This window comes from Procambarus clarkii, chromosome 44, assembly GCF_040958095.1.
Source record: "Procambarus clarkii isolate CNS0578487 chromosome 44, FALCON_Pclarkii_2.0, whole genome shotgun sequence".
Classification (NCBI taxonomy): domain Eukaryota; kingdom Metazoa; phylum Arthropoda; class Malacostraca; order Decapoda; family Cambaridae; genus Procambarus; species Procambarus clarkii.
Genome location: NC_091193.1, coordinates 9,921,700 through 9,933,489, shown reverse-complemented (window position 1 = coordinate 9,933,489; position 11,790 = coordinate 9,921,700). Strand labels below are relative to the sequence as shown.

Sequence of the window (11,790 nt, the reverse complement as noted above, 5' to 3'; positions counted from 1 at the left end):
AAAAACAATATATGATAGTAAATAAATTAAATGCCTTTGTCCTTGAACAGGTTGATGTAGGAACACGATCAGAGTGCCGGGACTTGTACAGCAGGATTCGCACCAGCAAGATTGATGAAGACCTCTATGCTTCTCAGGCCCTTCAAATCACCGAGAAGGATGGCAAGTTCCAGGTAGGTTTAACCAGGTCAGGTTAACATCTGAGACTGTTAATATCACCTAGATGATGATAGGTCATTATTAGAAGCTACAGGTCATGTAATCATTTCAACAGGAGAAAGAAGCACCAAATAACAGTAACAAATGCAACAGCCAGGATCTTGCTTGAAAAGGTGATGATTTTCTGAATAACCGAGTCAACATTGGACACCTTATTTGCTCTGAATGGATTTGGGACATAAAAATTTAAATCGTAATATAGCATGACAGATAAAAATGGTGACAAGAAAATGTTGGTTTAAAGGAAATGCAGATAAGATCTGTTCATTTATTTATGAAGCTCTGCTAGACAGCCACCGGATGTTGTTAATTGTTCTACTTGTATAAACACCACAGGGCAGCAATCAAGGCACATTACTTGCTGGCACATGCCTCTTATGGAACATAACTCCAAAATGTTGCAGTCAGAGGTTGTGGTCAGGCTTCAGCACACTGTACTGGAGAAGGTTGAAAAGGAAAGATGTTCTATAGAAAGGTGAACACATGAAGGTTGAACCAGTGTTCAAGAGTGCCATATAGGCTGGTAGTTTCTCATTTCAGGAATGTAATAACCTAGCAATACCCAAATCATACAGAACTTGATAGAAAAGCATACTGGTTAGGACTAGCATAGCATCATCTTGGGAATTAGAGGGGGAAGGAGGTGTGACATACAGTATATTGCTGCTACTAAGCCAGTGCTGCCTAGAAGGTGAGTGCCAGGAGACAATGGTAGCTCCCTTTTATACTGCATGTCCTTGATGACCAAACCACACACCAGAAGATGAGGAGACTACAACATTTTGGTCCATCCTGGACCATTATCAAGTTGATTATCAAGACAATAAACTTGATAATGGTCTAGGACGGACCGAAATGTCGTCGTCTCCTCATCTTCTCGTGTGTGGTTTGGTAATCATATCTTCAGCCACGTTGTGACTGGTCGTCTACATGTCCTTGTATCTGTGATGATCAGAGCACTTGATGTTGGCTATGTAGTCACAGCATTAGGTTACAGGAATCGGTGAATTTTTCACGAGAAAGATAAGCTCAGGCTATGAGGTAATGAAGATGCTATGCTGATTCTGTACGAATTACTATGCAAATGCCAAGTTAGTAATCATTCCTGACTCACTACAGTTAATGATAGGGAGCTGGTTCAAAATTAACAGTACTTTAATGCACCTTAGGTCATGGGTATCTCTCAGATCTTATAGTAGGGTAGAAAAGCCAGTTAATTATTAATAAACAAGCTTTTCTACCCTAATGATTTATTATTAATGAAAATAAATAGGCCCACATGTTTAATGATGTAGTGAGTGTTCATTGCTATCCATATGATGTTGGTTAATGTTTGCAAAGGTTCTGACTAAACATGAATGAACCTTCTTAACATCATTTTGAGCTGAATAGAACCTTCTCTAATGTCTCCCTTCCTCAGGTATGTCTCAGTGGGAATGGAAAAAGTTGATATTCTAAAAAAAATTGCTCTGCACATATTACATAGTGAGTTTTGGACTGTTAAGTAAGATAAATAAGAATCCTCTCCAGAATTTGTGCATAACGTTTGGTCTAAAAGTAAATACCTGTAATGATGATTGATTTCTAGGTCTTTTAATTTTAATAATTTCTAAAGTGAAACCTTGGTACTCAAACTTAATTGGTTCCAAAAGGCCGTTCGAGTGCCGATCTAAAATGGTACAATGTTGTACAGAGGGAGGGAGTGAAATGATATTCGTGTGCACATGAAGGGTTTTAAGTGACAGCATTAAGTTCCTGAGAATTATTTGAAGTTATTAGTTAGTACTGTACTAAGCTGAAGTATTGAAAATTATTCAGATGTATGGAGACCCACACTGCTACTCTTTCAGGCCGTAATGGATGTGAAGGACTTCAGCCCGAGTGATCTTCAGGTGCGAGTGGTGGATGATCGTGTTGTGGTGGAGGGCAAGTATTTCAAGGTGAGTCCGGTGTAAGGTTAGGAAAAGTCAGGTAAGGTCGTTCAGTATCATTCAAAATTGAGGTAGCTCATAAAAAGTTGGTTATGTTTAAACAGGACAAACTGAAAAAAATATTTAATAATAAAACAATATAGATAATTTTACCAGTATGCTTACTATTGCCCCGTTATTATCATATGAATTTGTATGAATACACGTTCATGCAGCTGGCTGGTCTTTTCCAATGGTTAGAAAACACTAGTGCTACATCACCATTTCATACCTGATGTCTTTACAAAATTTCTGACCTACACTTTTGTCCTCTGTTTGATATCTTTTTCATTGTTAATTTTAAAATTTTGCTTGTTTTTCCATTTACTGTACCCATCATATGTTTGAAGTAATTTAGAACTGTTTCATGTACACTTTCTCCTTATTGTAAAAATAAAGTACCGAGATTATATCAGCATGTTGAATGAATAGATAATGGTAGAAAGGTGAAGAGAGTAACTAAGAGAGTTTGAGGATAGGAAGGAGGGGGAATGCTTGGAAGAAAATGGATAAATATTTTAAGTAATTTTTCAAAATTTGTGGTTGTTTGCCTTCATGGTGGTCTAGGTTGAGGAGCAGTGTCTACTTAGCAAAGATGCTTTACCTGCACCAGGTATCAAACTTTTCAAATTCAATTTAAATTCAAATGATTATTTAGGTAAAAGTACATACATAGAAGATGAGTTACAAACATAATGTTGGATTTATAGATAGAGCTAGTACATACAATACCTAAAGCCACTAAAGCGACAGTGTTGAACATCTGAGATTCATCTGAACATTCAACTCTCGTGTGAATGAGAAGCTTCTTGGGTGGCTATGGATGATCTAAGTAATTACGTAAGTATAGAGTTACAGGATGAGCTTCGCTCATGGTGTCCCATCTTTCCAGCATTCTTTTTCATAACGCTTTGATAACTATTGACAGTTTTGGCCTCCACCGCCTTCTCGCTTAACTTGTTCCAAATGATGTCTGACGTCCTAACGTTTAGGATGCATGACCAAGCAAATATTGCATTAGTCAGAAAAATGATAGGATAGATTACGAGAAATTTCAAATCCAGGTATCCCATCACAATGGTCGTACTCTTCAAATTACTTTTGCTGTCCAGTCTTGAGTACTGCTCAATACTCCCTTCCCCATTCAGAGCAGGAGAGATTGCAGAAATAGAGGGAATACAGAGAACATATACGGCATACATAGACATGATAAAACACCTAAATTATTGGGATCATCTCAAAGCCCTCCAAATGTACTCACTGGAAAGGAGATGAGAAATATCAAATAATATACACATGGGAAAATACTGGAGGGCCAGGTCCTAAATCTATACAGTAAAATAACGACATACTGGAGTGAACGATATGGAAGAAAATGCAGAATAGAACCCGTGAAGAGGAGGAGTGCCATAGGCACAATCAGAGAACACTGTATAAACATCAGAGGTCCATGGTTATTGAACATCCTCCCAGCGAGTATTAGAAATATTGCCGGAACAACCGTGGACGTCTTCAAGAGAAAACTGGATAGTTTTTTCAAAGGAGTGCCGGAGAAACCGGGCTGTAGTGGGCCTGCAGGGCGCTCAAAGCAACAGCCTGGTGGACCAAACTCTCAAGTCAAGCCCGGCCTCGGGCTTGTCTCAGGGAATAGAAGAACTCTCAGAACCCCATCAAGCAGGTATCAACTGTCTGCCACTCTAAGAAGACCTGGATAAAGTTAAGTGTATGGAGTACCACTTGACAAATGGAATTTAGTTTGAATAAATGCCTTATGATGGAATGTGGAATAGGAAAAAATAGACAACACACAGCCTACAAATTACTGTATGTGAGAAAGCTTAAAAAAAATTCTAGTAAAGAGATCTAGGGGTGGTTCTAGATAGTTTTCTATCACCTGAGGACCACATAAAGTACATTGTGTGAGAAGCCTATGTTATGCTTTCCAATTTGAGAATTGCTTACATAGATGGTGAAATACTACAAAAACTTTTTACAACTTATGTGAGGCCAAAGCTAGAATATGCAGCAGTTGTATGGTGCCCATATCTAAAGAAGCACATCGAACTGCAGAAGGTGCAAAGACATGCAACTAAATGGCTCCCGGAACTGAAAGATGAGTGCAACGAGGAGAGGTTAGAGGCATTAAATATGCCAACAATAGAAGATAGAAAAAAAGTGGCACTATGATCACTGTTCAAAATAGAAACAGAAATTGACAAAATTGATAGGGAAGAATTTCAGAGACCTGGTACTTAAAGAACAAGAGGACACAGATTCAAACAAAGAAAACAGATTCAAACAAAGAAAACAGAGATGCTGAAAAAATATTTGAAAATTCACTTTTGCAAACAGTGGTAGACGGTTGGAACAAACTAAGTGGGAAGATGGTGGAGACCAAAACCATCAGTAGTTTCAAAGCATTATGACAGAGTGCTGGGAAGACAGGACACCACAAGCATAGCTCTCATCCTGTAACTACACTTGGGTAATTACACTTACTTACAATAATTAAATATGCTGTTGGGTCAGGGCCCTGTTTCTCATGATGATTATTTTGAAGCCCACCTCTCCTGTGTCCTTCAATTTTGGATAACTATTGAGATGTCCCTTCCTGAACTCAAATGTAAAGTACAGTAATAAAATAAAAATGCAGTACTGTATTCATAATTATTGCTGATATTTCATTTGCAGTTATAGGCAGTGCAGCTGGCTCAGAATTTTTTCAGGTTCAATTTCAGGGCATGACAAAATGTTTGGCTACATATCCGAATACCTGCCTTTGTTCACCTACCAACTGTTTGTATTTTTGGGAATGCCCATTTTTTAGCCTATGGGGACTCGGATGTACAGTACCTACCAGACTTCTTGAAAAAGAAATGGAAATGAACAACACAGGTGCACAGCAGCAACTCTTATTTTTAACAATTCACTTTTTATATGTATACTATACAGTGTATAACCTTTCAGAAATCCGAAGATGGCACTTCTACATCATCCAAGTCATTTTACAAGGAGTTCACATTACCACATAATGCTAACATTGATGAGATCTCCACTGCACTCTCCAAGGATGGCGTCCTTACTGTAAAGGCACCAAAGCGGGTATGTCTGACTAATGAACAAAAATTTTTCATTATATCTCTAAATGCATTAGTTAGTATTACACATGACTAAGTGGTTTGTACAGTATATCTTTCAGAGAACTAAATCTGAGAATTTATGTACCAGAGTACTTTTCCTGGAGTTCATATATTCTAAAGAAATTCATCATGGCTTGAACTGATTACAATATTGCTGTAGTGTTGCATAAACTACATTCAAATACATAGGGTATCAAAATCGTCCACAACCTGATGCATTAGCCTTTCACAACAGTTTTACATGTACAGTAGGCAAATTATTAGTGCTCACACAGCTACAGAATATTGCTGTTACAAGAATGTGATGCAGTGCACAGATATCTTGAAAGCTATTCTAGTTGGCTGTGTTAAAACATTTCTAGTACAGAACTCAGAAATATTGTTTGAATAAATCCTAGTTGTAATCAGTGTATTTGTAGTTTGCTCTTAGATTTTTGTATGTGTGTAGTACTGTTAGTATGTGAAATTATCTTCAGTTATTAATATTGATGCAGATGAAATATTGAGGTATCTGGCACCTCAAAGATAAATAGGTGATTTTATTAAATATGATGATTCTGTCTGACAAAAATGGAGACAAACCAGTAGTCGTGTTTTCTTCTGTAGGAAGGTGATGCAGCCAAGCCCTCTGGAGCAGTAACCGCCTCTTCAGTACAGCAGTCGGTATCATCATCGGTCAAACAGTCTTCCTCTTCAGTCCAACAATCTTCTTCTTCAGTCACTTCAAGCTCGGTCAAGAAGGTAAGATTTTTTGTTTCCACAATTCCACAAAATAAAAATAAAAAATGCCTAAATTTTTTGTGAAGGTAGGTCATTTTATATATTTTCATAAATTTTTTTTAAATTAGAATTTCTTAATCCACATTTTTAACTGTTAGGTAAGAATTTAGATTTAAATTGAAGGTCAGAATTATGCTTCTTGTTGTCTAAAATTAGTTATTTCATATTTTCTAAATTAGAATACAGTATAGTACTGTATATACTTACTACCATATTGTATAAACTTTAGAACTCTTGTGTTTTGTGAGTGCCAGAATTTTTTCCTTTCAATAGGCATGAATCTGTTTCCATGATCCATAAATTTCCAGTTTTTCATATTCTGTGCAAATGTGAAGAGTATAATTCTAATTCGGGGGAATCATGTTAATTATTGGAGTTTTTCATATAAAAATTTCACATGGGTTTCTTAATATGCTTACTTTCAGAGTCTGGCGAAGGAGTCATATTAACACTAGGATTTATTAAGGTTAGGTGAACTGCTTTTGTCAGAGCACATCCTGACATTACAATGCCACTCCATCAAAATACTGTATTTAAAAAAAATTACCAAAATATTCCTGAAAGTGAAACTTAATTACATAGTTATTGTAATTTATTTAAAAATGACTCATGATTACTGCATTTGATAGTGTGGTTGGCGTTGGCATTTGCTGCTTTTTGCTGGCTAGTGCTCAGTGTTTAACATCAGTGAGAGTTGCGGTAGAATGCATTATGTTTTAACCAAAGAAACCTAACCTAATTAAGCAGTAGACAATTTTTTGTTTTTTAGGTATTATACATTGATATTACTCGATATAAAAAATGTCAGTCCATAGTCTTGCTCAAACTTGATCGTACTCTAATGATTTAATGCAAGCCTTAGTGGGCATGTGCAAAGGAAATATATCTCCCCACTGGATACTTTTAATAAATCAGGCTAAGGAATTTCTGCATCATTTAGTTTGATGACTCCAATAATTAAGTGGCATCCCTGAATATAGTCTCTATTCTGTAATCCATTCTTTGCCCAATGTACTAAGAGATTAAAAATAAAATCCCCTTTAAGATTAATTAAACGTGAATCTTAAAAAACATTACTGCTAGCAAAAATATTAATTTGTAAAAATTATATTTAATAACCATGAGCATTTCTGAAAGATGATAATTTTGATAATTTAATGCACTTAAGATTTATTTCCTGAGCACGCCAGTACGTATTTATTTGTTAAAAACTTTACTCATTTTAAGACTTACAAATTCTGAATCAGACTGTTTTATATATTATTTGTTTTTAATTATAAAGCTTGAAGTTCTGCATTGCAACAGAACTTTAATAAAAGCAATTTAACATTTAAATATATTTTTTAGCTCATGAGAAGGAATTCCAGACAGTCAAAACTCTTTAATTACTTACTGTACTTAGAAATGCTAGCTTGCAATTTTTAAAATGATTGTGCTTTTTAATTTCTAATAATATATACATTTGCACTTGAAACTGGCATAATACATAATTTTAATTTCTGTATTATTTGTACAGTACTTACATCTTTACAATACTGAATGCATTTAGCTTCTCAAATATGCTATGTAATATTTACATGCAGTAGGATCCTGATATATTTATAGTATTGATATGGTCTAATCCTATGTAAGTAAACAACATTTTGGCAGTTGATTTCAGATTTTATGAGTTTGTGAGCTGTGTAAGTTATCTGTAGCACGAGTATAGAAATCTAAGGAATTTTTATAGACCAGGTAGCAAGATTTGGAATAGTTACTAAAGCAAGAATAGTTACTAAAAAAATAAATTTTACAGTGCATATTGTTTTTATTATAGAGGACTATGTATCAAAATTAATTGGCATAGACCCCCTCAGTATTTTCCTGAGCTTAACTCTGGTTGCACTAAGGCTGAGCCTTGCCTATCTATAACCTACTGGGAACCAGGACTATTACCTGGCTCAGTTTACAGGGTAAGGGGAGCAGGGGATAAAAGGGCAACCACAAAAACTGAAATTCCTTCCAGAAAGCATGTCAAAACAAAACAAGTGACTGCTTGAAGGAAATTAGGCAAATTATTGTTGCTGTGGATTAATTAAATGAAGTTAGATGCATCATTATATTTATACTGATCTGCTTATAATTAGATAAGTGTAGAGATATACAGTACAGTGTATGTATAGAAAACTCAAGTTGAAAATAGGTTTTCTTTAAAGTGCTTAGATCTAACAACATACAGCTTCTGAGATTTCTTTCCTGCCTACAGGTCTCCATGTCCTCGTCGTCCTCCTCCTCCTCCACCTTTTCATCTAACACCTCCTCCAACATCTCAAGCAAGAGCTCTCTCGATGACATGGCCAAAGACATGCAGGATCGTCTTGTATTCTCCCATGAAAATGTTAACCTCAAGCTCCCTGGAGGACAATAAATCTACATGGACCAGAATGATAGCAGTATAGCAGAAGACAATCTTGAAAGAAAAATAAGCCCATAAGACATGCACAAATTTGCTCTAAGATATTGTTGACATTAACCACGAGATATTACAGACAAAAGTATATACCTTAGAATTATATTGGCAACAGTAAAGTCTGACAAATTGGAGACATCCAGAACTGAGGATGTCTTGGAATAACATTATTCAAAGATTCAGAGAGAGAAAGCACTCTGAATTTCATACTCGGCTCTCCTACTGATATACATTTCACTTCATTATACAAGACTAAATTTAAGAGTTCGAGTAAATTATTTTCAATATTAAATTAAAATAATTGAACTTGATGAAAAGTTAGCAATTGCTCAATATGTAACTACATAGTTGTCTGCAATCAAGGTAAGGTAATTATGGAGAGAGAGCATAGTCTACAATCATTGTATTTCAAGCTCGACCAGAAATACCACCTATCATGGCAACTGATGGATATGTACACAGTTTACTTTTAGTCCTAACTATATTGAGGAGTAAAGTATACTTGCTGGGTGGTCAGTAAGACACTGTGGTGGTCTTAATAACCCTATTGCAGTTGATAGACCATAAACCCAACACCAATCCAAGGCAACTAAATCCTATCTACCTAAGGGAAAGTTAGAGAGTTTTTGTACAGTTCCTTTTAAGAAAAGTGTGGAAACAGAGAAGTTAGTTTTTTGTTATTCAAATTAGACTGCACATTCAGGGGAGTCAATAGCTCTTTAATAAAAACATGGTTTCAAGTATGCAATTTCTTTATTAACCAAGTATAACTAAAAATTTGAGTATAATTGAGTAATTTTGGAATAGATTAAATTTATGGTTTTCATATAAACTTAAGAAATGGCTATTATAAAATTGTCATTATGAATATTCGTCACAAATTTTTCACCGACACATTGCTATAGCATTACATTGTATCTGTATGGTGCAATTCTCATCTTGGGTATTAGTGTGGGGTATTAGTAGTATAATTTTTTAGCAAAGCCTGCTAGTACTGTATGTGGAAAATCAATTGTAATTACCAGGTGTAACTACTGTATCAAATGATTACCAGGTGTAATTACTGTAATTAGAAGTGTCTTCTACAATTATAATGTATTCCTACACAATCTTAGTCAGGTTCTTGAGGGTGCTACTCAAGGCTATAGGTGATAAAGTGCACAGTTGCTTCATAGCTATAATAATAAGCTGACAAGCCCCATTCCCCCCTCCAACACACGTGCACACAAAGGTGCAAACACATGCAACAGAACAGCTTCTGGAACTGAAAGACAAGAGCTACGAGGAGAGGTTAGAGGTGTTTAGTATGCCAAAGCTAGAAGATGGAAAAAAGAGGCAACATGATCACTACATGCAAAATAGTAATGTGAATTTACAAAATTGATATTCTTGAAACCTGAAACTTCAAGAACAAAGAGGTCATAGATTTTAGTACAGAAAAAGACTCAAAAAATTTAGAAAGTTAGTTTTTGCAGAGTGGTAGATGAAACAGGTAAAGTGAGGTGGTGGTGGATGCCAGAACTGTCAGTACAGTAGTTTCAAAGCGTCATATGACAGTACTGGGAAGGCAAGACCACGACCATAGCTCTCAACCTGTAATTACACTGGTGTAATTACACACACAAATCCTACAGGACATCCATAATAAGCTCAGCCCAAATTTTGGTGCAGCCCTATCATTAATTTGTTAATTATGCAAACTTGCATCTCTATTTAGTGCTTGTATGTATTGTATTATTTATTAGGCATAAAATGGAGCTACTTTTAAAGTATGTTGCCTGAATACATTTGCTTTTTATTTTTGCTTTAATTCATGGGGTTTGTCTCGATAAAGGCAATTTAGAAACTTTTTTTTTTTTTAAGTACTGTTTTGTATCAGAGGATTTGCAGTTTGTAATAAACAGTTGTTAGCTTTTCTTGCTGTGATGTTTGTCTTAATTCTGTTAGGAAATTTTAGAATTTACTATGTTCACTCAAATATTTACATTTGGTTTTAATGTATTTATCAGTGGTGCAATTTTAGAAATAGGGTTTTCTTTTCTTAACTGTATTTTGAGAAATATGTTTTAAACACACAAGTCCTAGACTGCAAATCTAGAAATGATCAGCCAGTACCCTGCAAGGCTGCATAAAGTTTGCACTCTCAGGAGAGGAAACTAGGCAAAGGTCTTAAGAACTTTGCAGAAATAACCTGCCAGTAAAATGTTAAAGATGTGCGAACAAGACATAACTTTTGTTTCGGTGTTCAGGCTTGACAAGGTAGCTTAATTGTACAGTACTGTACTTGCTTAAACCTCGTAGTCTTGACTTTTGTTGACAGCTCCCTCGGGTACCTTTCTACTTTATTGTTGAATAGTAGTTGGGTAGTTTTGTACCTATTGTTTATTGCCATCATTTTCCTGGACTGTCCTGTGATAATTCAAATAAAGGTTTTTATGGGTTTCTTCTTTACATATCCTTATGAAGGCAACTCCGAACCCTTGAATGTACAGTATATTGCCTTCAAGATAATGGTTTTTAATTATTATATCAACAAAACTATAAGATGTTTGCAAAACATTTTTTTCTGATGTGGTGCCAAAACCTGATTGAATGTTATTGGGCTATGAGGAGACGTGCATTGCATAAGACTCGCTTATTGCTTTCTCCTAGGTGATGCATCTACTAAAAGTATTCAATCAAGGTGGGCATGTCTAAATTAGGTAACAAATGAAATGGGGAAACAAATAGCAGACAGCAATTGAAGCAGTGTAAGGGTTAATGAAAATTCTAACAGTGGAGAAAAACAAAATAATTGACAAATCATTTAACTTTTAAATATGCAATGATTGGCAAGATAAATGTCCCATAACTAGAAATAAGTTAATAGTAGTCACACTAATCATTTTCCTGCAGTCTTTCTGTAGGGAGGAGACTGTGGTGTTAGATTTACTTTATCACACAAGGTCCCTTTCAAATTTGAATCTCTCCCGTTCCACTCAAAAAGCAAATTAAAAGATCGGCCCAAGTGTCATCTTTAGGTAATGCTCAATGCTTAAGCCATATTGATTTTACACAGCATTCTCAACCATAAACACAGATGGTTCCTTACACCACCCCGCAAGTGTAGCTGGAAGTGCAGATGTCCTAGCAATGGGGGATTGCTTATGTTTCGAGTAGGGAGTCCATATAAACAATGACCTCTACCCTTCAGACTGAACTATTTGCCATACTTCTTGCATTGAAATGTGTA

At 35.6% G+C, this 11,790-nt stretch overlaps 1 protein-coding gene across 4 annotated transcripts in view; it reads left to right on the top strand.

Annotated features, from left to right (window-relative positions):
* LOC123745247 (protein lethal(2)essential for life) overlaps window positions 1–10,998 on the top strand; it is a 41,680-nt gene extending 30,682 nt beyond the window's left edge. For 3 of the 4 annotated variants that reach the window (XM_045725571.2, XM_069300639.1, XM_069300640.1), the window contains 5 exons: window positions 51–173; window positions 2,070–2,159; window positions 5,157–5,291; window positions 5,936–6,070; window positions 8,355–10,998. In XM_045725571.2, the coding sequence (XP_045581527.1) occupies window positions 51–173; window positions 2,070–2,159; window positions 5,157–5,291; window positions 5,936–6,070; window positions 8,355–8,516 (645 nt within the window). In that variant the 3' untranslated portion in view covers window positions 8,517–10,998. Of the gene's footprint in view, window positions 1–50; window positions 174–2,069; window positions 2,160–5,156; window positions 5,292–5,935; window positions 6,071–6,534; window positions 6,576–8,354 lie in introns of all 4 variants that reach the window. The other variant, XM_045725574.2, reaches the window with a different exon arrangement.
* Window positions 10,999–11,790: the final 792 nt, after the last annotated feature.